The sequence below is a fragment of the Dama dama genome, chromosome 19, assembly GCF_033118175.1.
Source record: "Dama dama isolate Ldn47 chromosome 19, ASM3311817v1, whole genome shotgun sequence".
Lineage (NCBI taxonomy): Eukaryota > Metazoa > Chordata > Mammalia > Artiodactyla > Cervidae > Dama > Dama dama.
In genome coordinates this window covers 79,505,033-79,529,659 of record NC_083699.1, presented here as the reverse complement: position 1 = coordinate 79,529,659, position 24,627 = coordinate 79,505,033, and the positions used below count along the sequence as shown (strand labels likewise).

The following is a 24,627-nucleotide window of genomic DNA, read 5'->3' as shown; positions in this document are numbered from 1 at the left end:
TAGAACTTTTTCCCCACATAAAGGTTCCTTTGATGGAACAAATTTCTTGCAGAAGAAGTAACTAAATGTTGGAGAGAATCAGAAGTGGTAGCCATTCATGCCTTTGCCCAGCCAGTGCATGGGGACTTGAATGTACGGGGAGAAGGAAAAGGGGTAGTATCATATTAGACTTCTTCTCTCCTGACAGCGGCCGTCCTCTCAGTTTTAGTTCTGGTAAGTTCCCCTGTTCCCAGAGTCTCTAACACTTCCCCATACCCCATTGTGAGGGGCTCCTGGAGTCTCGCAGAAATGTGATTGTAAAGTTTCCGATGAATCAATCAACATAACATTGCTTTTTCCTCTTTCTTACTCAATAGATAGAAAATAACCAGGCAATACTATTCTCCCTGGGTAAGCACATGTGTACACACACACATACAGATTTTAATTTCAGAGGAAATTTCTAGTAGAAATTTTGATTTTCTATTGAGTTTTACATAACTGTTGCAATGAAACATCTTCACTCTTAATATTTCTATAAAGGTGAGAGATTTAACCAAAATAATTTTATCTAACTTTTCTTCCCACTATCACTTTGATCATTCAAGGAATGAGAACAAAAAGCAAAGTCACACAGGAACATTATTTTTCTACTCTTTAATGCACTACAAGAAATTTAATAATGAGCCTGCTGTATACTCAATAATTCATCATTATATTAAGGAATTCAGAAGAAGAGGGAATCACTTATAAAATAATTATGTTGGATAGAGAATTAATTTTTTTTTGCAATACTAAGATTTCTGCTAACTAAAAATTTCTTATGAAGAGAAATCAATATGACAAAATTCCATTTAACTTCATTTGTATGTCCCCTGGAACAGTGGTTCTCATATCATGCATCAGGATCACCTAATGACCCACCTAGGGAGTTTCTGTCAGTATATCTGGTTGAAATCTAGGAATTTGTATTTAACAAGTTCCTGAAGTTCCCAGAATCATACTTTGGGACCAGCCCCCAGAGCATACAGTACAATCCTAGATACAGAGCAAATACTCACACATTCTAAACCAAAATGAATTATTTGAATCATTTGATGGCAGAATAAGGCTTGACTCAAATGGACCCTCAGGCAGGATTTAACCAAGTTCATGATCAGTAAACTGCTTTTAAAAGGATTATACTCCATTATAGTCTCAGTTTGTGATCCTGAAATTCTGAAGATCTATCTTCATGCCTTCCAAGCATACTCCTAGGATTTTTCTTCTGACTTGCAATCTGATCTAACCAAGGTCACGGGTTACCAAAGATCACTCAACTTCAGCAATAGAATTTCCCATCTATAGGCTTTATGTATGCTGACTTCAGTAGAAGGGAATTTATGCCATAGCACTGAGCTTCAGAACGGGGGATCCTTTACCAGAGGCAGAGGCAGCCCATCTCCTTAATCCTACCCTCTTTTGATACAGAAGGGGTCATCTCCAACACCCACATACTGTACAACATTATTGTTAGTATTCATAAAACAGCATCCAGGCTAGTGATCACAGGAGTTCTGCCCATAATGTTCACTTAGTGAGCACCTTTCAAAGGTTTACTACTTCAAGTTTTCATTAAGGCACCTGTTGCAGACAATTGTCCGTTTCATAAGTTTCTCAAGCTTTCAATGCTTCTCAAGTAGTTTTTATGTTGAAAGTGAAAATGTCAAGCATTTCCTGTCCTACCCACCACTCCTTTCTTTTTTCCTCAGGTTGTGATGAATAACTTAAGCCCTGCCTGGAAATCATTCAAAGTATCTGTAAACTCTCTATGCAGTGGCGATCCCGACCGCCGGCTGAAGGTCAGAAATCTGTCTATGTCTAAGAAATGCAGTTTTACATATTTAACCCTCCTGTTTCTCCTCAAGTGAATGTTGGCAGACTCAAAATTTTCTGTAGCTTTTACCTAGATCTCTTAGCATCTTGATGGAAAAATACAAGGGGTTTCCTTCTGCTAGAGCCTTTGTGGCTCCTGAGATAATAAGAGATAAATCCCAGTTGTGTTAAGTTGAGAGGCAAATCCCATGGCTTCTCAGAGGGAAATGTGGCAATAAGTTCAAGGACTAATTAGGAGTTATTATAAACACAAATACTGTTGTTGTCAGTTATCTACTGCTGCATAAAATACTACTCCTAAATTTAATATTTAAAACTATAGCCATTTATTTAGCTTATGATTCCATGCATTGGCAAGCTGAGTTCATCTAAGAGGCTCTTCTGGAGAAAGGCAATGGCAACCCACTGCACTATTTCTTGCCTAGAAACTCTCATGGACAGAGGGGTCTGCTAGGCTATAGTCTATGGGGTCACAAAGAGCTGGACATGACTGAGCACATGCACACCATGCCACAAGAGGATCTTCTCTTGGTCTCGGGTGGACTTCCTCATGTATATACAGTCAGCTGTACCAAGCAGAATGCCTCTCTTCCTGGGGTTTGTCTGGCTGTCCTCTGGAATGATCAAGCTGGTGGGGACATTTGTTTCTCATCATTCAGCAGGTTAGCTTGGACTGATACACTAAGCAACTTTAAGGTCCAAAGGATCCAGGACAGAAGATGCACATGTCTTGAGACCCAGTCTCAGATTCATATGAGGTCACTTCCTCTGTGTTCTACTGGCCAGTCACGTGGCCATCTGAGATTCAGGGATGAGGAAATAGGACATGGACTCCACTTCTTGGTGGAAGGAGCTGCAGAGTATGGTGGCCACTTTTTTCAATCTGCCACACATGTTTTTGAGTATAGTGGGAATGTAGAAGTTGGAAGAAAAGATGTGTTATGACAATCAGGATGACCAAAGAGGACAATAAAAAAAAAAAAAAAGTGCCAGAAGCAGATGCCCAGAGGCGTTCCTTTTGGTTCTTGGTCTGGCTCTCACTCTACCTTGGAAGTCCAGAACTCCATGTTGTCAGAGTTCCAGAGGTTATTCTATCTATCAGGATGACTAAGTAGATTCAATAGAGGCCAGAGCTATAAACCAAAAGACCAGTTGGTTCATGTTTAGTGAAAAACCCTCAAGCAGACTCAACATTCGTATCAGCTTTACCAGGTCATTTTCTCCATGTGGGTTAACTATGGGGAGGACAGTTATTAGGGGGTGGTGTGAGAGCCTGAAAACAGAGCCAAGGAAGCTGGACAATGGAAATGGTTAATGGCTTCAGACTTTAAAAGTCTGGGGCACCTACTACCACGGTGGAATAATAATAAGCAGACGAAACATTCATATTGGAGGCACCAGCTTCCCTGGAAAGTGTTGGATGGGCACTGCCAATGCCTATATTTGTAACTTTACACTTTCCTTACTCTTTTTGCCCTGTAAACCTTTTTCTAGTGGATATAATTATTGGATTTGTCAATGTTATCCTTCAGATCAGAATCCAATCTGTCGGTTACTCCCAGACCCTTCATGTGACTTTACATCTTTGCTTAAAAGCATTCTGTATGGACTTTGTACTATCTGTGGACATGCTTACTTCTGTGGTCTTGAGGAAGAGTTCAGAGTTATCCCTGATATCTCTTGTGGAAGCCTCCAATTTCACTGCAACTGTCTTTCATGCCAAAATCAAGACTCCTGGTAGTTGGGCCTCAGGTGTAAGCTTATGTGCAGGGTGGCCAAGACCTACAGCTTCAGGTCTGAGGTGGGGCCTGTCACCTATACTCTGAGCCACCCCATCCCACTCCCAGGAAGAGAAATGGACCCTTTGGGGCAAAAATAAGATAATGCCTATGTTAACCACAGGTCAACTTAGTCATGGGGAATTGCTAATTCAATAAAAGGAGGTGGTTATCTGTAACTGAGTAAATAACAAAAATGTGGAGAAGGAGCATTTGGTGGTTTTTTGAGTGCTCTGCTGTCTGTCTGTAAAGGACAAGTGGGAATAAAAAAGAGACAAGAAGGAAGGAAGACACAGACAGAGAAAGGGAGGATCGGGATTTCTCAACAGCCGCACCATTGACATTTGGATTTTTCTGGCAGGGGCGGGGCGGGGTGGGGGGAGGTTGTCCTGTGCACTCACTGTAGGATGTTTGGCATCATCCCAGGCTACTAAACACTAGTAGTAGTACTTTAGCCCTGTCAATCATACAGACCAAAGTGTATTCAGACACTACTAAATGTCCCATGGAGGGTAAAATCGTTTGGAGAATCACCTAGAAGGCTAGTTAAAGCAGATTCTTGGGCATTACCCACAGGGTTTCTGATTAAGCAGGTCTGGGTTGAGCCTGAGAATTTGCATTCTAGAACTTCCTGGGTGATGCTAATGTTGCTGGCCCCAGACCACACTGAGACCCCCGGTACAGACATTTGCTCCTTCATTATAGCCCTTCCTCAGCTTAGTGCCCACCACCACTTTCCACCACCCAGTCTCCCCTCCACAATCTTTTCTCTGCCCAGCACTCATGCCCACCTTGTCCTCCCCAGGCCTTCAGGACTGGGCACATGCCTCTCCCTGTCTGGGATGCTTTCCTCACTCTCCTACTTTTCTTGGATTATCATCATCGCTACTTTCCTTCGGGTCTCTTCAATATCCCTCCACTTCCAGAAACCTTCCCTGATGTCTTTAGCTTCTAAGGGTGCCCTCCAGTTCTCTGCACCCACCTCAGGGAGACACCTCTCCACTTGTTTAGAACCTTTCTGTTTCCATCTCTTTCCTGAGCAGGTGACTTGTTCCTGGATTGCTCCTGCAGCATGAGAATCATATTTCTTTCCACGCGTATCCATGCATCCAGCCCAGTGCTTGGCATAGGGTATACACAGAAGCTGTTTCTAGAGGGAATGGATGGAGAACAGGGAGGTGCTAAAAGGTTGACAGCGAGAGGGAATACCCAGGTGTGCTGAGCTCCCTAGGTGACAAACCCAATATCATCACTCACCTGCAGCTTTTTTGAGAGGCAGGAGAGACTTCCTATATTATTCTTTATTTGTATTCATTATCTTGTCACAAATGCCATTGTGAAATTCTGATAGTGTTGTTCCCCTTTAGCTTTCCCTAATATAAAATGGTGCCATATAACATATTGGAAGGCAGCACCTCCTTGCCACCACAAAATTTAAAAAAAGAAAGTGAACTTTTAAATTAAAAAAAGTTTTAAGCCCTCTGTCCATTTATATTCTCAGTCTTAGCAAAACTCTAACAATGAGATCTTGGTCCCAAATGAGACTTGATATCTTTAGCTCTCATTTATTCAGGGTCACAGTAACACCAAGTTGAAGTAAAGCCAGGGTTTTCTTTTGTTTTATTTTTCCTATTCCTCCTTTGTGGGGGAAAAAAATTTAAGCAAATAAGTATTTTTCAGAAATTAATGTTTTGATTTATTATGAAAATTTTTAAACATCCATAAAAGTAGTGACTTATCTGTTTACAATAGCCAAGACATGGATGCAAACTTAATGTCCATCAACAGAGGAATGGATAAAAAAGATGTGGTGCATATATATAATGGAATACTACTCAACCTAAAAAATGATGAAATAATGCCATTTGTAGCAACATGGAAATGCCTGGGGATTACCATGCTGAGTGAAGTAAGTGAGACAGAGAAGGAGAAATATTGTATGACACTTCTTTTATGCAGAATCTAAAAAGAAATGATACAAATGAACTTATTTACAAAGCAGAAAGACTCATAGACTTAGAAAATGAATTTATGGTTGCCAGGTAGGAAGAATAGGAGATAGAGATAGTTAGGGAGTTTGGAATGGACGTGTACATGGACATGTACACACTATTATGTTTAAAATAGATAACCAACAATGACCTACTGTATAGCACAAGGAATTCTGATCAATGTTATGTGGCAGGCTGGATAAGAGGGAATTTTGAGAGAGATTGGATACATGTATACCTATAGCTAAGTCCCTTTGCTGTCCACTGAAACTATTACAACATTGTTACTCAAATATATTCCTCTCACCCTCAATCTTTCCCAGCATCACAGTCTTTCCAATAAGATGGTTCTTCACATCAGGTGGCCAAAGTATTGGAGCTTCAGCATCAATCTTTCCAATGAATATTTAGTGTTGATTTCCTTTAGGATTGACTGGTTTGATTTCCTTGCAGTTCAAGAGACTCTCAAGAGACTTCCCCAGCACCACAGTTTCAAGGCATCAATTCTTTGGTGCTCAGCCTTTTATTGTCCAACTCTCACATCCATGCATGACTACTAGAAAAGTATTAGCTCTGACTATACAGAACTTTGGCACAGAGTGATGTTTCTGCTTTTTAATATGCTGTCTAGGTATGTCATAGCTTTTCTTCCAAGGTGCAAGTGTCTTTAATTTCATTGCTTTAATCACCATCTGCAGTGATTTTGGAGCCCAAGATAATAAAGTCTGTCACTGTTTCCATTGTTTCCCTATTTGCCATGAAGTGATGGGGCTGAATACCATGATCTTAGTTTTTTTAATGTTGAGTTTTAAGCCAGTTTTTTTCCTCTTTCACTTTCATTAAGAGGCTCTTTATTTCCTCTTCGCTTTCTGTCATAAGTGTTGTGTCATCTGTGTATCTGAGGTTATTGATATTTCTCCTGGCAATGTTGATTCCAGCTTATGACTCATTCAGTCCAGCATTTCACATGATATAGTCTATATAGAAGTTAAATAAGCAGGGTGACAACAGCTTTGACATACTCCTTTCCCAATTTTGAACCAGTCTGTTGTTCCATGTCCAGTTCTAATTGTTGCTTCTTATCCTGCATACAGGTTTCTCAAGAGACAGGTGGTCGGGCATTCCCATCTCTTTAAGAATTTTCCAGTTTGTTATAATCCACATAATCAAAGGCATTAGCATAGTCAATGAAGCAGAAGTACATTTTTTCTGGAATTCTCTTCCTTTACATATGATTGAACAAATGTTGGCAATTGGATCTCTGGTTCCTCTGCCTTTTCTAAACCCAGCTTGTGCAACTGGAAGTTCTCAGTTCATGTACTGTTGAAGTCTAGCTTGAAGGATTTTGAGCATTACCTTGCTAGCTTGTGAAATGAGTGCAATTGGGCAGTAGTTTGAACATCCTTTGGCATTGCCATTCTTGGGGACTGGAATGAAAACTGACCTTTTCCAGTCCTGTGGCTGCTGCTGAGTTTTCCATTGAGTGCAGCACTTTAACAGCATCATTTTTTGATATTTGAAATAACTCAGTTGGAGTTCCATCACCTCCTCTAGCTTTGTTCATAGTAATGGTTCCTAAGATGACTTGACTTCACACTACAGGATGTCTGGTTCTGGGTGAGTGGCCAAACCATCATAGTTATCTGGGTCATTAAGACTTTTCTTGTACAGTTTGTCTGTGTATTCTTGCCACCTCTTCTTAGTCTCTTCTGCTTCTGTTAGGTCCTTACCATTTCTGTCCTTTATTGTGCCCATCTTTGCATGAAATGTCCCCTTGGTATCTCCAATTTTCTTGAAGAGATCTATAGTCTTTCGCATTCTATCGTTTTCTCTATTTCTTTGTACTGTTCACTTAAGAAGGCCTTCTTATCTCTCCTTGCTATTCTCTGGAACTCTACATTCAGCTGGGTATATCTTTCCTTTTTTCCTTTGCCTTTTGCTTCTCTTCTTTTCTTAGCTATTTGTAAGGCCTCCTCAGACAACCATTTTGCCTTTTTGCATTTCTTTTTCTTGGGGATGGTTTTGGTCACTGTCCATAGCTCTTCAGGCACTCTATCTATCAGATCTAATCTCTTGAATCTATTTGTCACTTTTACTGTATAATCATAAGGCATTTGGTTTAGGTCACATCAGAATGGCTTAGTGGTTTTCCCTACTTTCTTCAAGTTATGTCTGAATTTTGCAATAAGGAGCTCATGATCTGAGCCACAGTCAACTCCAGGTCTTATTTTTGCATACTGTATAGAGCTTCTCCATCTTCAGCTACAAACAATATAATCAATCTGATTTTGGTATTAACCATCTAGTAACGTTCCTGTGTAGAGTTGTCTCTTGTTGGAAGAGGGTCTTTGCTATGACCAATGCATTCTATTGGCAAAACTCTGTTAGTCTTTGACCCGCTTCATTCTGTACTCCAAGGCCAAACTTTCCCATTACTCCAGGTGTCTCTTGACTTCCTACTTTTGCATTCCAGTCCCTTAGGATGAAAAGGACATCTTCTATTGGTGTTAGTTCTAGAAAGTCTTTCAGGTCATCATAGAACCACTCAGCTTCAGCTTCTTTGGCACTAGTGGTTGGGGCATAGACTTGGATTACTGTAATGTTGAATGTTTTGCTTGGAAATAATCCAGTATCATTCTGTTGCTTTTGAGATTGCACCAAATTAGTGCATTTTGGACTCTTTTGTTGACTATGAGGGCTACTCCATTTCTTCCAAAGGATTCTTACCCACAGTAGCAGACATAATGGTCATGTGAATTAAATTCACCCATTCCTGTCCATTTTAATTCACTCCTAAAATGTTGATGTTCACTCTTGCCATCTCCTGTTTGACCAAGTTCAATTTACCTCAATTCATGGACCTAACATTCCAGGTTCCTATGCAATGTTGTTCTTTACAGCTTTGGAATTTACTTTCACCATTAGACACATCCTTAACTGGGTATTGTTGTTTCCACTTTGGCTCAGCTTCCTCATTCTTTCTGGAGTTATTTTTCTGCTCTTCCCCAGTAGCATATCGGTCACCTACCAACCTGAGGGGCTCATCTTGCAGTGTCATATCTTTTTGCCTTTTCATACTGTCCATGGGGTTCTCAAGGCAAGAGTGCTAAATTTGGGGTTTGTGGGGTATTTTTTCAAATTAATATGTGAACAGGGTCCAAGCTTTGCATTTGACTGAAATGTCTCCAATCTCTTTCAGTCTCTCTCCCTCTTTTTTATCCTTGCAACTTACTGAAGAAACCAGCCTGTTTTTTTCTCTGTGTACCCTGTAAATAGCTAGCTGGGTTTGATCAGATTCAGGGATTGTTTTGTAGCAAGAATGTTTTACAAGGGATGGTGCTCTTTTATGATCTTAACAGTCACTGAGGCATATTGCCTAGATACATTATTTCATTAGAATTTCCAAAATGGTAGTTTTCTAATTCTGTTATTCCTTCTTTATTATTTAGAGTTCTTTACAGAAAAACTGTTTGGTTAACAGTTCAACACCTATTTGGTTCCCTAAGGTGTGATTTGTATAAGAAAGACAGGAAAATGCTTTATTCTTTCTTCTTTAAAAATAATTTTCAGAATAACATGTTTCTACTCTAGCATCCTTCATTGGTGACTAATGGGATCCCTCATAATATCAAAAATTCATGATTTTTTAATGTATTCTAGTGTTTCAATCTATTTCAGTTAATATTATTCCTTTGAAATCTTATATCGTTCCATGTTTATTGGTTAAAACCTCTTTAAATTGTCTCTTGAGTTCTTTTGATGTAAGCTTAGTAGTTTGAATAGGGTAGGGGGTGGAAAGGAGGTTCAAGAGGGACGGGACATATGTATACCTATGCCTGATTCATGTTGATGTATGATAGAAACCAACACAACATTGTAAGCAATTATCCTCCAATTAAATATATTTTAAAAAATAGTTTCCTTGCTTTCTGGTATCAATTTTTTAAGTTCAAGAGTTTGAATTTTTTTCTGTAAGATATGTATCTCCTTACGGATGCTCAATCATGCTTTAAAGTCTAGAGATAATTCCTCTCCATGGTTGAAGCTCTAACCCATGGAACTGTTGGGTTTCTTTGTTTCATTTTGCTTTCAGCTTTTAGAATTTAATTTTCAATGAAATTAGTTTTATAATTATATAAAATGCTTACATGATTCTAAAGTCAAAACTACAAAACAAAATATATTCAGACAAACTTAGCTCCTATTCTGTTTCTTCTAGTTTTTACTCTCTTCCTGTATAAGTAATTGTTATGTAGAACATTTTAATACCTGATAGAACCAGCTTTTCTCACTTCTGTATTCTTTGTCTTTTAAGGATTTTCTTGAATATTTTCTTGTTACTCTTTCCAGTCAGTTCTTTCACTGAATTTATAAGCAACTAGTTGTTCAGTCACCTAGCCATGTCTGACTCTTCGTGACCCCAGAGACTGCAGCATGCCAGGCCTCTCTGTCCATCACCATCTCCCAGAGTTTGCCCAAGTTCATGTCCCATTGAATCGGTGATGCCATCTGACCATCGCATCCTCTGTCGCCCTCTTCTCCATCTGCCTTCAATCTTTCCCAGCAACAAGGTCTTTTCCAGTGAGTCAGCTCTTCACATCAGGTGGCCAAAGTATTAGAGCTTCAGCTTCAGCATCAGTCCTCTCAATGAGTATTCAGTGTTGATTTTCTTTAAGTTTGACTGATTTGATCTCCTTGCTGTCCAGTGGACTCTCAAGAGTTTTCTCCAGCACCACAGTTAGAAAGCATCAATTCTTTGGTGCTCTGCTTTCTTTGTGGTCCAGTTCTCACATCCACACATGACTACTGGAAAGACCACAGCCTTGGCTATATGGACCTTTGTCGGAAGAGTGACACGCTGTCTAGCTTTGCATAATATTCCTGCTGAGAAGCAACCATATTCTAATTTAATAACTGCAGTCACCATCCACAGTGATTTTAGAGCCCAAGAAGAGGAAATCTGTCACTGCTGCCACCTTTCCCCTTCTATTTGCCATGAAGTGATGGGACTAGATGCCATGATCTTATTTTTTTAATATTTAGTTTTTTTTTTTTATTTTTTTTTATTATTATTATTTTTTTTTTTTTTCCAGTGGGTTTTGTCATACATTGATATGAATCAGCCATAGATTTACATGTATTCCCAATCCCGATCCCCCCTCCCACCTCCCTCTCCACCCGATTCCTCTGGGTCTTCCCAGTGCACCAGGCCGGAGCACTTGTCTCGTGCATCCCACCTGGGCTGGTGATCTGTTTCACCATAGATAGTATACATGCTGTTCTTTTGAAATATCCCACCCTCACCTTCTCCCACAAAGTTCAAAAGTCTGTTCTGTATTTCTGTGTCTCTTTTTCTGTTCTGCATATAGGGTTATCGTTATCACCTTTCTAAATTCCATATACATGTGTCAGTATGCTGTAATGTTCTTTATCTTTCTGGCTTACTTCACTCTGTATAAGGGGCTCCAGCTTCATCCATCTCATTAGGACTGGTTCAAATGAATTCTTTTTAATGGCTGAGTAATATTCCATGGTGTATATGTACCACAGCTTCCTTATCCATTCATCTGCTGATGGGCATCTAGGTTGCTTCCATGTCCTGGCTATTATAAACAGTGCTGCGATGAACATTGGGGTGCACGTGTCTCTTTCAGATCTGGTTTCCTCAGTGTGTATGCCCAGAAGTGGGATTGCTGGGTCATATGGCAGTTCTATTTCCAGTTTTTTAAGAAATCTCCACACTGTTTTCCATAGCGGCTGTACTAGTTTGCATTCCCACCAACAGTGTAAGAGGGTTCCCTTTTCTCCACACCCTCTCCAGCATTTATTGCTTGTAGACTTTTGGATAGCAGCCATCCTGACTGGCGTGTAATGGTACCTCATTGTGGTTTTGATTTGCATTTCTCTAATACTGAGTGATGTTGAGCATCTTTTCATGTGTTTGTTAGCCATCTGTATGTCTTCTTTGGAGAAATGTCTGTTTAGTTCTTTGGCCCATTTTTTGATTGGGTCATTTATTTTTCTGGAATTGAGCTGCAGGAGTTGCTTGTATATTTTTGAGATTAATCCTCTGTCTGTTTCTTCATTTGCTATTATTTTCTCCCAATCTGAGGGCTGTCTTTTCACCTTACTTATAGTTTCCTTTGTAGTGCAAAAGCTTTTAAGTTTCATTAGGTCCCATTTGTTTAGTTTTGCTTTTATTTCCAATATTCTGGGAGGTGGGTCATAGAGGATCTTGCTGTGGTTTATGTCGGAGAGTGTTTTGCCTATGTTCTCCTCTAGGAGTTTTATAGTTTCTGGTCTTACATTTAGATCTTTAATCCATTTTGAGTTTATTTTTGTGTATGGTGTTAGAAAGTGTTCTAGTTTCATTCTTTTACAAGTGGTTGACCAGTTTTCCCAGCACCACTTGTTAAAGAGGTTGTCTTTTTTCCATTGTATATCCTTGCCTCCTTTGTCAAAGATAAGGTGTCCATAGGTTCGTGGATTTATCTCTGGGCTTTCTATTCTGTTCCATTGATCTATATTTCTATCTTTGTGCCAGTACCATACTGTCTTGATGACTGTGGCTTTGTAGTAGAGTCTGAAGTCAGGCAGGTTGATTCCTCCAGTTCCATTCTTCTTTCTCAAGATTACTTTGGCTATTCGAGGTTTTTTGTATTTCCATACAAATTGTGAAATTCTTTGGTCTAGTTCTGTGAAAAATACCGTTGGTAGCTTGATAGGGATTGCATTGAATCTATAGACTGCTTTGGGTAGAATAGCCATTTTGACAATATTAATTCTTCCAATCCATGAACACGGTATGTTTCTCCATCTGTTTGTGTCCTCTTTGATTTCTTTCATCAGTGTTTTATAGTTTTCTATGTATAGGTCCTTTGTTTCTTTAGGTAGATATACTCCTAAGTATTTTATTCTTTTTGTTGCAATGGTGAATGGTATTGTTTCCTTAATTTCTCTGTCTGTTTTTTCATTGTTAGTATATAGGAATGCAAGGGATTTCTGTGTGTTAATTTTATATCCTGCAACTTTACTATATTCATTGATTAGCTCTAGTAATTTTCTGGTAGAGTCTTTAGGGTTTTCTATGTAGAGGATCATGTCATCTGCAAACAGTGAGAGTTTTACTTCTTCTTTTCCTATCTGGATTCCTTTTACTTCTTTTTCTGCTCTGATTGCTGTGGCCAGCACTTCCAACACTATGTTGAATAGTAGTGGTGAGAGTGGGCACCCTTGTCTTGTTCCTGATTTCAGGGGAAATGCCTTCAATTTTTCACCATTGAGGGTGATGCTTGCTGTGGGTTTGTCATATATAGCTTTTATTATGTTGAGGTATGTTCCTTCTATTCCTGCTTTTTGGAGAGTTTTAATCATAAATGAGTGTTGAATTTTGTCAAAGGCTTTCTCTGCATCTATTGAGATAATCATATGGTTTTTATCTTTCAATTTGTTAATGTGGTGTATTACATTGATTGATTTGCGGATATTAAAGAATCCTTGCATTCCTGGGATAAAGCCCACTTGGTCATGGTGTATGATTTTTTTAATATGTTGTTGGATTCTGTTTGCTAGAATTTTGTTAAGGATTTTTGCATCTATGTTCATCAGTGATATTGACCTGTAGTTTTCTTTTTTTGTGGCATCTTTGTCTGGTTTTGGAATTAGGGTGATGGTGGCCTCATAGAATGAGTTTGGAAGCTTACCTTCTTCTGCAATTTTCTGGAAGAGTTTGAGTAAGATAGGTGTTAGCTCTTCTCTAAATTTTTGGTAGAATTCAGCTGTGAAGCCATCTGGTCCTGGGCTTTTGTTTGCTGGAAGATTTTTTATTACACTTTCGATTTCCTTGCTTGTGATGGGTCTGTTAAGATCTTCTATTTCTTCCTGGTTCAGTTTTGGAAAGTTATACTTTTCTAAGAATTTCATCCAAGTTGTCCATTTTATTGGCATAGAGCTGCTGGTAGTAGTCTCTTATGATCCTTTGTATTTCAGTGTTGTCTGTTGTGATCTCTCCATTTTCATTTCTAATTTTGTTAATTTGGTTTTTCTCTCTTTGTTTCTTAATGAGTCTTGCTAATGGTTTGTCAATTTTGTTTATTTTTTCAAAAAACCAGCTTTTAGCTTTGTTGATTTTTGCTATGGTCTCTTTAGTTTCTTTTGCATTTATTTCTGCCCTGATTTTTAAGATTTCTTTCCTTCTGCTAACTCTGGGGTTCTTCATTTCTTCCTTCTCTAATTGCTTTAGGTGTAGAGTTAGGTTATTTAATTGGTTTTTTTCCTGTTTCTTGATGTAAGCCTGTAATGCTATGAACCTTCCCCTTAGCACTGCTTTTACAGTGTCCCATAGGTTTTGGGTTGTTGTGTTTTCATTTTCATTCATTTCTATACATATTTTGATTTCTTTTTTGATTTCTTCTATGATTTGTTGGTTATTCAGAAGCGTGTTATTTAGCCTCCATATGTTTGAAGTTTTAACAATTTTTTCCCTGTAATTGAGATCTAATCTTACTGCACTGTGGTCAGAAAAGATGACTGGAATGATTTCAATTTTTTTGAATTTTCCAAGACCAGATTTATGGCCCAGGATGTGATCTATTCTGGAGAATGTTCCGTGTGCACTTGAGAAAAAGGTGAAGTTGATTGTTTTGGGGTGAAATGTCCTATAGATATCAATTAGGTCTAGCTGGTCCATTGTGTCATTTAAGGTTTGTGTTTCCTTGTTAATTTTCTGTTTAGTTGATCTATCCATAGTTGTGAGTGGGGTATTAAAGTCTCCCACTATTATTGTGTTACTATTAATTTCCTCTTTCATACTTGTTAGCGTTTGCCGTACATATTGCGGTGCTCCTATGTTGGGTGCATATATATTTATAATTGTTATATCTTCTTTTTTGATTGATCCTTTGATCATTATGTAGTGTCCTTCTTTGTCTCTTTTCACTTCCTTTATTTGAAAGTCTATTTTATCTGATATGAGTATTGCGACTCCTGCTTTCTTTTGGTCTCCGTTTGCATGAAATATTTTTTTCCAGCCCTTCACTTTTAGTCTGTATGTGTCTCTTGTTTTGAGGTGGGTCTCTTGTAGACAGCATATATAGGGGTCTTGTTTTTGTATCCATTCAGCCAATCTTTGTCTTTTGGTTGGGGCATTCAACCCATTTACATTTAGGGTAATTATTGATAGGTGTGGTCCTGTTGCCATTTACTTTGTTGTTTTGGGTTCACATTTATAAAACCTTTCTGCATTTCCTGTCTAGAGAAGATCCTTTAGCATTTGTTGAAGAGCTGGTTTGGTGGTGCTGAATTCTCTCAGCTTTTGCTTATCTGTAAAGCTTTTGAATTCTCCTTCATATCTGAATGAGATCCTTGCTGGATACAGTAATCTAGGTTGTAGGTTATTCTCTTTCATTACTTTCAGTACGTCCTGCCATTCCCTTCTGGCCTGGAGGGTTTCTATTGATAGATCAGCTGTTATCCTTATGGGAATCCCTCTGTGTGTTATTTGTTGTTTTTCCCTTGCTGCTTTTAATATTTGTTCTTTGTGTTTGATCTTTGTTAATTTGATTAATATGTCTCTTGGGGTGTTTGCCTTGGGTTTATCCTGTTTGGGACTCTCTGGGTTTCTTGGATTTGGGTGGCTATTTCCTTCCCCATTTTAGGGAAGTTTTCAGCTATTATCTCCTCGAGTATTTTCTCATGGCCCTTCTTTTTGTCTTCTTCTTCTGGAACTCCTATGATTCGAATGTTGGGGCGTTTCACAGTGTCCCAGAGGTCCCTGAGGTTGTCCTCATTTCTTTTGATCCTTTTTTCTTTTTTCCTCTCTGCTTCATTTATTTCCACCATTTTATCTTCTACCTCACTTATCCTATCTTCTGCCTCCGTTATTCTACTCTTGGTTCCCTCCAAAGTGTTTTTGATCTCATTCATTGCATTATTCATTTGTAATTGACTCTTTTTTATTTCTTCTAGGTCTTTATTAAACAGTTCTTGAATCTTTTCAATCTTTGTTTCCAGGCTATTTATCTGTAACTCCATTTTGTTTTCAAGATTTTGGATCATTTTTATTATCATTATTCTAAATTCTTTTTCAGGTAGATTCCCTATCTCCTCCTCTTTTGTTTGACTTGGTGGGCATTTTTCATGTTCCTTTACCTTTTGGGTATTTCTTTGCCTTTTCATCTTGTTTAGATTGCTGTATCTGGAGTGGGCTTTCTGTATTCTGGAGGTCTGTGGTTCCTTTTTGTTGTGGAGGATTAACCCAGTGGATGGGGTTAGACGATTGGCTTGTCAAGGTTTCCTGGTTAGGGAAGCTTGCATCAGTGTTCTGGTGCGTGGAACTTGATTTCTACTCTTTGGAGAGCAATGGAGTGCCCAGTAATGAGTTTTGAGATGGGTCTATGTGTTAGGTGTGACCTTGGGCAGCCTGTATGTTGATGTTCAGGGCTATGTTCCTGCGTTGCTGGAGAATTTGCGTGGTATGTCTTGCTCTAAAACTTATTGGCTCTTGTGTGGTGGTTGGTTTCAGTGTAGGTATGGAGGCTTTTGGACAGTCACTTATCACTTAAAGTTCCTTGTAGTCAGGAGTTTTCTGGTGTTCTCAGGTTTTGGGCTTAAGTCTCCTGCCTCTGGATTTCAGTTTTATTCTTCCTGTAGTCTCAGGACTTCTCCAACTATGCAGCCCTGATAAGAAAACTTCTAGGTTAATGGCTAAAAGATTCTCCCCCGTTAGGGACACCCAGAGAGGTTCACAGAGTCACATGAAGAAGAGGAGAGGGAGGAGGGAGATAGAGATGAACAGGAGGAGAAAAAGGGGGACTCAAGAGGAGAGAGACAGATCTACACAGCTGTCTGTTCCCAGAGTGTTCTCCGTAGCCCAGTCACCTACAAAGATTCACAGAATTGGATTGGGAAGAGAAGGGGAAAGGAGGAAATAGAGGTGTTCTGAGGTAGAAAACAGAGTCAAGATTGGGAGAGAATAATCTTCGGTTTAAAAATAGGGCTTCTCTTCTTTTTTTTTTTTTTTTTTTGTAAGGTTATAGTGTATTGAAAATGAAAATTAAGGAGTAGTAGAGGAGTACTAGAGGACTTTAAAAGAAATAAGAGAAAAAGAAAAATAGAAAATAGAAGAGAAAAAGGAAAGAAAAAAAAGAAAAAAAAAAGAAAAAAAAAAAAAAGGAAAAAAAAATTTTTTTTTTTCCCCCTAATTAAAAAATCGTAAAAGTCTATGGAAATGAAAGTTAAGGAGTAATGGGGGAGTAATAGGGGATTTTAAAGGAAAATAAAAGAGAAAAAATAAAAAAGAAAAAAGAAAAAAAGAAAAAAAAAATTAAAAAAAGAGAAAAAAGTAAAATTATATCTAGGAGTTTCTCTGGAGCTGTTGCGGTCAGTGTGGGTTCGGCTCAGTTTCAGATAGCTCCTCGTTCCAGCTTACGCTTCTCGATATCTACAGGCTCCTCCGGTGTAGTCAATGTTTCCTAGAGGGATTTTAATCTGTTGCACCAGTCCCTTCTGAAGCGGTTCCCTTTGTTTATTTGGCTTCTGTTTGCCGGTCTCTTCAGAGCCTCATTTCCGCCCTGACACAGGCGGGCGGAGGTGGACTCTTATTCAGGTAGCTAGTTCCGTCGCTCTGCGGGGAGGGGCTTGCGCCGCGGGGCTTGCGCCGCGGGGATGGGCTGGGGCTGCCAGGAGGGGCTGACGCTGCTCTCTCCTCTGCGCTGCTCAGGCTCCCGGCTGTTCTATATGGAGCGCGCCCCGCGCTGCGCGAGGTTCCAGCCCTCGGATGTTCCACAAAAGCGCGGAGGGAAAAGCTGCGCCTGCTCTCTGTGCCTTCCCCGTCAGAGCGGTCCAGGCAGCCAGGGGCTTGGTGGGCGCACCCCCCCCAGGTGTGGCGCGCCCACTCCCTTCCGCGGACCCAGTCTCAGTTTCCGCTGGCGCCAGTCGGGTGCGCGCGCCTTCTGCCCTCCGCGTCCCCAGCCCCAGTCCCCGCCCGCGCCGGTCGGGTGCCTGCGCCCTGTGTCTCGCCGCGACCTTCCCCTCCCCACTGCCTCCTGCCTCCGGCGGGGCTGGGCCGGGCCGGTCCGCAGCCTGCGAGCTCCTCTCTGGACCCTCTCGGTCTCTTTGTTCTGCGAACGGCCGGCAGTGTGTTCGGGCCGGCTAATTTACTCTCTCTCCTTTGGTCTCCCACAGTTCAAGTTGGCAACTCACAGAAGCTCCCTCCGATTGTCCTCAGGGCACTCAGGCCCGGACCCTACCCCAAGCAATGCCGCCTAAGAGCTCCCGGGACGGATCTCCGTCCTTAGCTCTTTTGTCTCACTTTTTATCTTTTATATTTTGTCCTACCTCCTTTCGAAGACAATGGGCTGCTTTTCTGGGCGCCTGATGACCTCAGCTAGCGATCAGAAGTTGTTTTGCGAAGTTTGCTCTGTGTTCAGTTATTCTTTTGATGAATTTGTAGGAGAGAAAGGGGTCTCCCCGTCCTACTCCTCTGCCATCTTGGCTCCTCCCCTAATATTTAGTTTTAAGATGGCTTTATCACCTCCTCCTTTACCCTTATCAAGAAGCTCTTTAGTTCCTCTTCACTTTCTGCCATTAGAGTGATATCATCTGCATATCACTGAGGTTGTTGATATTTCTCCTGGCAATCTTGAGTCCAGCTTATAACTCATCCAGCCTGGCATTTCTCATCATGTGCTCTGTGTATAAGTTAAATAAACATGGTGACAATAAGCAGATTTGTCATACTCCTTTCTCAATCCTGAACCAGTCAGTTGTTCCATACAGGGTTCTAACAGTTGCTTCTTGACCTGCATACAGGTTTCTCAGGAGACAGGTAAGATGGTCTGGAATTCCCATCTCTTTAAGAGTTTTCCACAGTTTCTTATTATCCACACAGTCAAAGGCTTTAGCATAGTCGATGAAACAAAGGTAGATATTTTTTCTGGATTTCCCTTGCTTTCTCTATGATCCAGCAAATGTTGGCAATTTGATCTCTGTTTCCCCTGTCTTTTTGAAACCCATCTTGGACATCTGTAAGTTTTGGTTCATTTAATGCTGAAGCCTAGCCTGCAGGATATTGAGCATAAGCTTACTAGCATGGGAGATGAGTGCAATTGTCCAGTGATTTGAACATTCTTTAGTACCGCACTGCCCTTCTTGAAAATTGGAATAAGGATAGACCTTTTCCAGTCCTGTGGACACCACTGTTGGGTTTTCCAAATTTGCTGATATAAGCAACTAGTACCAGAAGGCAAAAACTGATAGTATTTTTATTGAAATTGCAAAGGAAATCTCTTCTAATGCTGTGCTCCCAGCCCAGAACATGACTTTTCTTCCAGTTCATTCAAGTCTCCTTTTGTGTTTGCAAGAGCACTAGTGTTCCTCTTAGACGTTTAGAATCTTTAAATTTATGCCTAGTTTATTTGTGTGTGTCTTTCTTTCTCTTCCGTTACTCCTTCAGACTATTGTTTGTAAACATAAAAGCTATTGAATTGTTTCCTCAAATTACTATTTTACTGTTTTATTGTTGTTTATAGTAATTTTCTGTAATTTTTTAGAGTTTTAAAAATATATTTCATCTGGAAATAGTGATAGTTTTGCCCCTACTTACTTACCTAGTGATTCTGCTTATTTCTTTATGTGTGTGGACCAGAGCTCCCAACACAGTGTTAAATAGTAGTAGAGAATGGAGGGCATCCTCGTTAGCCTTATCCATCACTATAATGAAAAAACCTCTGGTGTTTCCCTATTAATTCTGAGAGGTTAATTTTCTAAAGTAATTGTGAAGGTGTCAGAGATTTAGAATTTTCTTAACCATGTCTACTGAGCCTTAAATACCTGTGGTAGGATTCATAGAGGATTCTTTCTTGGTAACTCAAGAGACGATGCTGCAACCAGCTGAAATGTCTTCTGAAGTATGTAAAAGACTTTGCACCACTTCCTGAGTAGATTTAGGGTTACACTTAATGTAATCTATTTAGCAAAGTATTCTAGTAGTCATGTATAGATGTGAGAGTTGGACCACAAAGAAAGCTGAGCACCAAAGAATTGATGCTTTTGAACTGTGGTGTTGGAGAAGACTCTTGAGAGTCCCTTGAACTGCCAGGAGATCCAACCAGTCCATCCTAAAGGAAATCAGTCCAGAATATTCATTGGAAGGACTGATGCTGAAACTGAAGCTTTGGCCACCTGATACAAAGAACTGACTCCTTGGAAAAGACTCTGATGCTGGGAAAGATCAAAGGCAGCAGAAGAAGGGGACAACAGAGGTTGAGATGGTTGGATGGGATCACCAACTTGATTGACATAAGTTTGAGCAAGGTCCAGGAGTCAGTGATGGACAGGGAAGCCTGGAGTGAAGCCCTAAAACTGAACTGATGTATTTAATATCTAATACTACCTATTTAATGAAATATGTTTAATAATTTATATTAGTTATTTAATGAAATTCATATTTTATATTAGCTATTCAGTGAATTATATTTAACATTAGCAATTGAATGAAATTATCCATGATTTCAATGGCATATTGGTTCAGTTCAGTTCAGTAACTCAGTCATGTCTAGCTTTTTGAAACCCCATGTACTGTAGCATGCCAGGCCTCCCTGTCCATCACCAACTCCCAGAGATTACTCAGACTCATGTCCGTCGAGTTGGTGATGCCATCCAACCATCTCATCCTCTGTCATTCCCTTCTCCTCCCACCTTCAATCTTTCCCAGCATCAGGGTCTTTTCCAATGAGTCATTTCTTCGCATCAGCTGGCCAAAGTATTGGAGTTTCAGCTTCAGCATCAGTCCTTCCAATGAATATTCTGGACTGATTTCCTTTAGGATGGACTGCTTGGATCTCCTTGCAGTCCAAGGGACTCTCAAGAGTCTTCTCCAACACCACAGTTCCAAAGCATCAAATCTTCGGTGCTCAGCTTTCTTCACAGTCCAACTCTCACATCCATATATGACTACTGGAAAAACCATCAAAATCACAACTTCATTTACTTCTAACCAAATTATGAGGTAGAGTCCATGTGTTCATTTTACAGTTGAAAAAAACTAAGGCTCAAAATTCCGTGCATTCAAATGCCAAATTTCATGCTTTTTGTTGAATTGTACTGCCTATATTTTGTTGTATTTCTTATGAAATAAGTCATCCTTACTTTATAATATCATTATATCCATATCCCATTAATCTCCCCCAACCAAAATGGTTATCATCATTCAAATATTTAATAGAAGGACTTGTCTCTATGTAACATATTTCATAAAATCTGAGAAGCTATCAACTATTCACTATACCACTAAAGGGAGAAAAAACACTCTCAGTGAAGATATAACACAGTGCTTTCCTACCAATTTGTGGGTTGTTAAGAAAATTAATATGTGTCTCTTTGATCCTGTGAAATATGATATGAATCATTTCCTTTGATTTTATCAACACATTATTAATACCTAGTATATATTATCAACACATTATTAATACCTAGTATATATTTGTTAGGAGACACTGCTGGTATTTAGAATAGATTCTTCCAGAAGAGAATCTTAAAGAGGAAGAGAGGGAAAGGGGACCACCAGCAATAACACCCTAACACTGGGGGAAAGAACATGCAGAACAACCCAAATACCGTGTAAACACCCTGAGGCCATTTCCTGTCCTGTTCTCTGGTGCTCAAACTGTACAGGTAACTTGTAGATTTTCCCCTAGTGAGTTTATCAGGCATCCTCTGAGGATAACTGATAGAAGCTAGTTGTTTTGAAGAGGAGTCTAGGATGATGAAGACCAGTTGTTTCTGTATAAACTTGCCACCCAGCCTTATTCAGCAGAGAGGCCCAGGTTATTAACTGAGGTCATGGTGGGGTGGGCACAAGCTAGACAGAACCAGGAGAAATAAATAGTAGAAAAGAAAGAGAAGCAGGTCCCCAAAGTCAAAGCAGAGGCAAGAATTTCAGAAAACCATGAGGGTTGAGAGGAGGCCTGGACACACATCTGAAGCAATGGCATCTTGGCATACAATGGTATCTTCGCCCACTGCTTATCTTGCTCTTTCTTTGTGCCCTCCCTCTTCTGCAGCCATGCCTGGGTGATTTAAAGCAGCATGTTTACAAGCTCCCTCCTAACACCTCAAAGTCAGATTCCTGGTCAGTCAGCATAGTGCTCTGTGGAATCAGAATCCCAGTGGTCCCAGAAGTTTCAGTGTAAAGGTTTTCCTAAGCAGTGCTGGTGCAGGCCATTTGCCAAGCATACATGGATAAACAGTCTTCTTACTGAATCTCCAAACTAAGCTGGCTTCCTGGCACTTCTATTAGGTAGCTCAGTGTTTTTCCTGCCACTTCAGTGCAAAGCTAATGTTTGCTCCTCCTCTATAGGGCAATCTTAGCATTTGTCCTTGTCTTCTATCCAGCTGTTCCTGTCCTCTCTTCTCACGTGTGACTAGGCCATCTTCTCCGGAAAATCCATGTCTTTGCTTTGGACTCTCTGAGCCAGAGTGTCACACAACTGCTTAATGGATTGGACTCCTGGAGTTTGCCCAAAACATTCCCCCTTTATTCCCAACACCCATGTGACTCCTTACTCCTGGACCCTAAGTGTTGCTGAACCTTTGGATTTAGTTGCCATATTTTTTTCACCCTTAACAAACCCCACTTCTTACTGCTTGGAAAGGAAGAAACCCCACCCCTGCTCCAACCCCAGGATCTTAATCCTTGGCAGTGGCCCCAATTCAGCCCCATAGTTGCCCCAAACTCATAGAAGGGGTTTTAATCATTAGAAAACCCATGGCTTACACCAGCATTTCCTGATTTTTGGTAAAAACAGAGCAAGTTGGAATTGAGAGGTTCATCACTATGTTCAGTGTTGCTGGAAACCCCCCTAGTAAAGAACCTGACATTCCCAGGCAGTTGGGAAGCAAGTTCGCTTCCTTCTCTGCCTACCTGATAATAGAAAGGGAAAAATTGGGGGGTGGCTCAGGGTCCTGTGAAGCTTTCTCAATATCTGTTAAAATGTAAGTGCTTTCTTGATGGCCTTTGGACTCTAGGGCTGCTGGTTTTATGCCTGTCGATAGCCTGCTTAACCTAGATGCCCTGAAATTACCAGAAGACTGCACTCACCAAGGTGTGTCTGTATTGGATCAGCCCTGGCTCAAGAATTCTCAATGCTACTTTAAGTAAATGGCACCTGAGCCCAGCAGGCTGCCCCTCCTGAGATCCGTAATCAATACAGTACTGCAGCAAGAAAAAGCAACAGCTAGCTTAAAGAATGTTCAATCATGCAGGAAGAGAGGTTTCTGAATGAGAGAAAAACTACACAGTCTGTTCATTTTAATAATATTTTTCCTTTTCATTAATATTGTTTCCCTCTTTACAGATCAGTGATTTAAAAGTCTGTTTGAGGAAATTGCTTAAGATTACTTAGCAAACTAAGTACAGCCTTAGTTTAAAACCAGGTCTCACATGCTGTATCATTGTGGTTCTTCACTGTTAAAGGACAGTTAACATTCACTGAGCATGCACCCACCAGCTCCCAGGTGCTATGTTGGACACTGCTTAAATTATCTCATTTAAGCCTATAATTATCTTAGGTTAAACAATGCTGCAGTAACAAAGAGCCTCCATGCAATATAAGCTTATGTCTTGCTCACATAACAGTTAGAACTAGAACTTTCTAATCAGTGTCTGATTAGAAAGCCTCTCCTCTGTGCAGTGATTCAGAACCCAAGTTGCTTCTATCTTGTGGCTCCTCCAGACTCTAGGGCCTCAGTGTTACTTGCATTGACAGGAAGGTAAAAAATGGGGAGAGTGCAGTCTGTAGAAGTTTTAGCTGAAAACAGCACTTGGCACTGCTGCCTATATTCCAATGATTAGAGCTCAGTCAAATGGCCACACTGAACTGCAGTAGAGGCTGAGAAATGTGGTCTAGTTGGATTTTGTGTGGTTTTTTGATGGCTAGTGAGCTGGCTTTTCCACAGGGTGACTCTCTTAATATCCCCATTTTGCAGATGAGAAAACTGAGGCTTGGAAAAGGGAAATCATTTGACTCAATTCACAGAACTTGGAAGAGACATAACCAGAATCGTGTCTGTCTGACTCTGTCCAATAAAACTCTCTGTGATGGAATATTTTGTATCTATGATGATCAAGAAAGTAGCCACTGCCCATATGTGGCCAGAGCAATCCTCTCTCACCTTCTCCTCTCTTTCTCTTCAAAGAGCCTTCCTATAGCCACTCATCCCATCCTGGGAACCCATTCCTTCTTCTCCAAAAAACACCATCCCAGGAGAAAATTTCTCCCTCTTCATGTGTTGAGTACTCACTGTTCATGGGAGACATTCTCTGCCCAGTCTCCAATGATTCCAAATGGGGAGGAATGGGTGTCCTGAAAATCAGGTCAAAAGTAGGTACTTCAATGCAAAGATAATTTTTTCATCATGGGGAATCAAGTCTGATTTCCTCAATATCTAAGAAAAGAGAACACCTTTTCAAAGTGCTGTGTTCCTCCCCTAGGAAGCTATACCATCTGGTCTTCCATAAAAAAGGAACCTTGCAAGTTAGTGCTTAATACTTAATGGGTATACATTTTCAGTGGGGAAGATGAAAAAGTCTGAAGATGGATGGTGGTGATGGGTACACAGCAGTGTGAATATACTTAATGCCACAGAGCTATGCACTTAAAATGGTTAAAAGTAGATTTTGTGTTATTTAGCTTTTTCTACAATGGAAAAAAAATGTGTGCAGAAAAAGAATCTTCTTAAAAAAAAAAAAAGAAGAATCTTCTTCCTGCTGATGTGACTTAGAACTTGGTGCTTGTGAAACACCTGCTTGGCATTACTGTACTAAAGAGCATTTGAGTGCTGCCCACACCTGGGACACCACACCTAGGATGGCTCTTGCTAGCACGGTAACCTGGGATGAGGGTGTGGCAACTCCTCAGACCCCCAGACTCCCCCTTTCCCTCTTAGAAACCATTGTGGGGTGTAGAGGAGGTCCTTCCTTGCCACATTATGAGTGAAAACGGTAG

At 40.2% G+C, this 24,627-nt stretch overlaps 1 protein-coding gene across 3 annotated transcripts in view; it reads left to right on the top strand.

The window, feature by feature from the left end:
- The window catches only part of CPNE4 (copine 4), a 672,215-nt gene that overhangs the window by 509,598 nt on the left and 137,990 nt on the right, over window positions 1-24,627 (top strand). For all 3 annotated transcript variants that reach the window (XM_061167590.1, XM_061167589.1, XM_061167591.1), the window contains exon 7: window positions 1,731-1,820. In XM_061167590.1, the coding sequence (XP_061023573.1) occupies window positions 1,731-1,820 (90 nt within the window). The remainder of the gene's footprint in view (window positions 1-1,730; window positions 1,821-24,627) is intronic.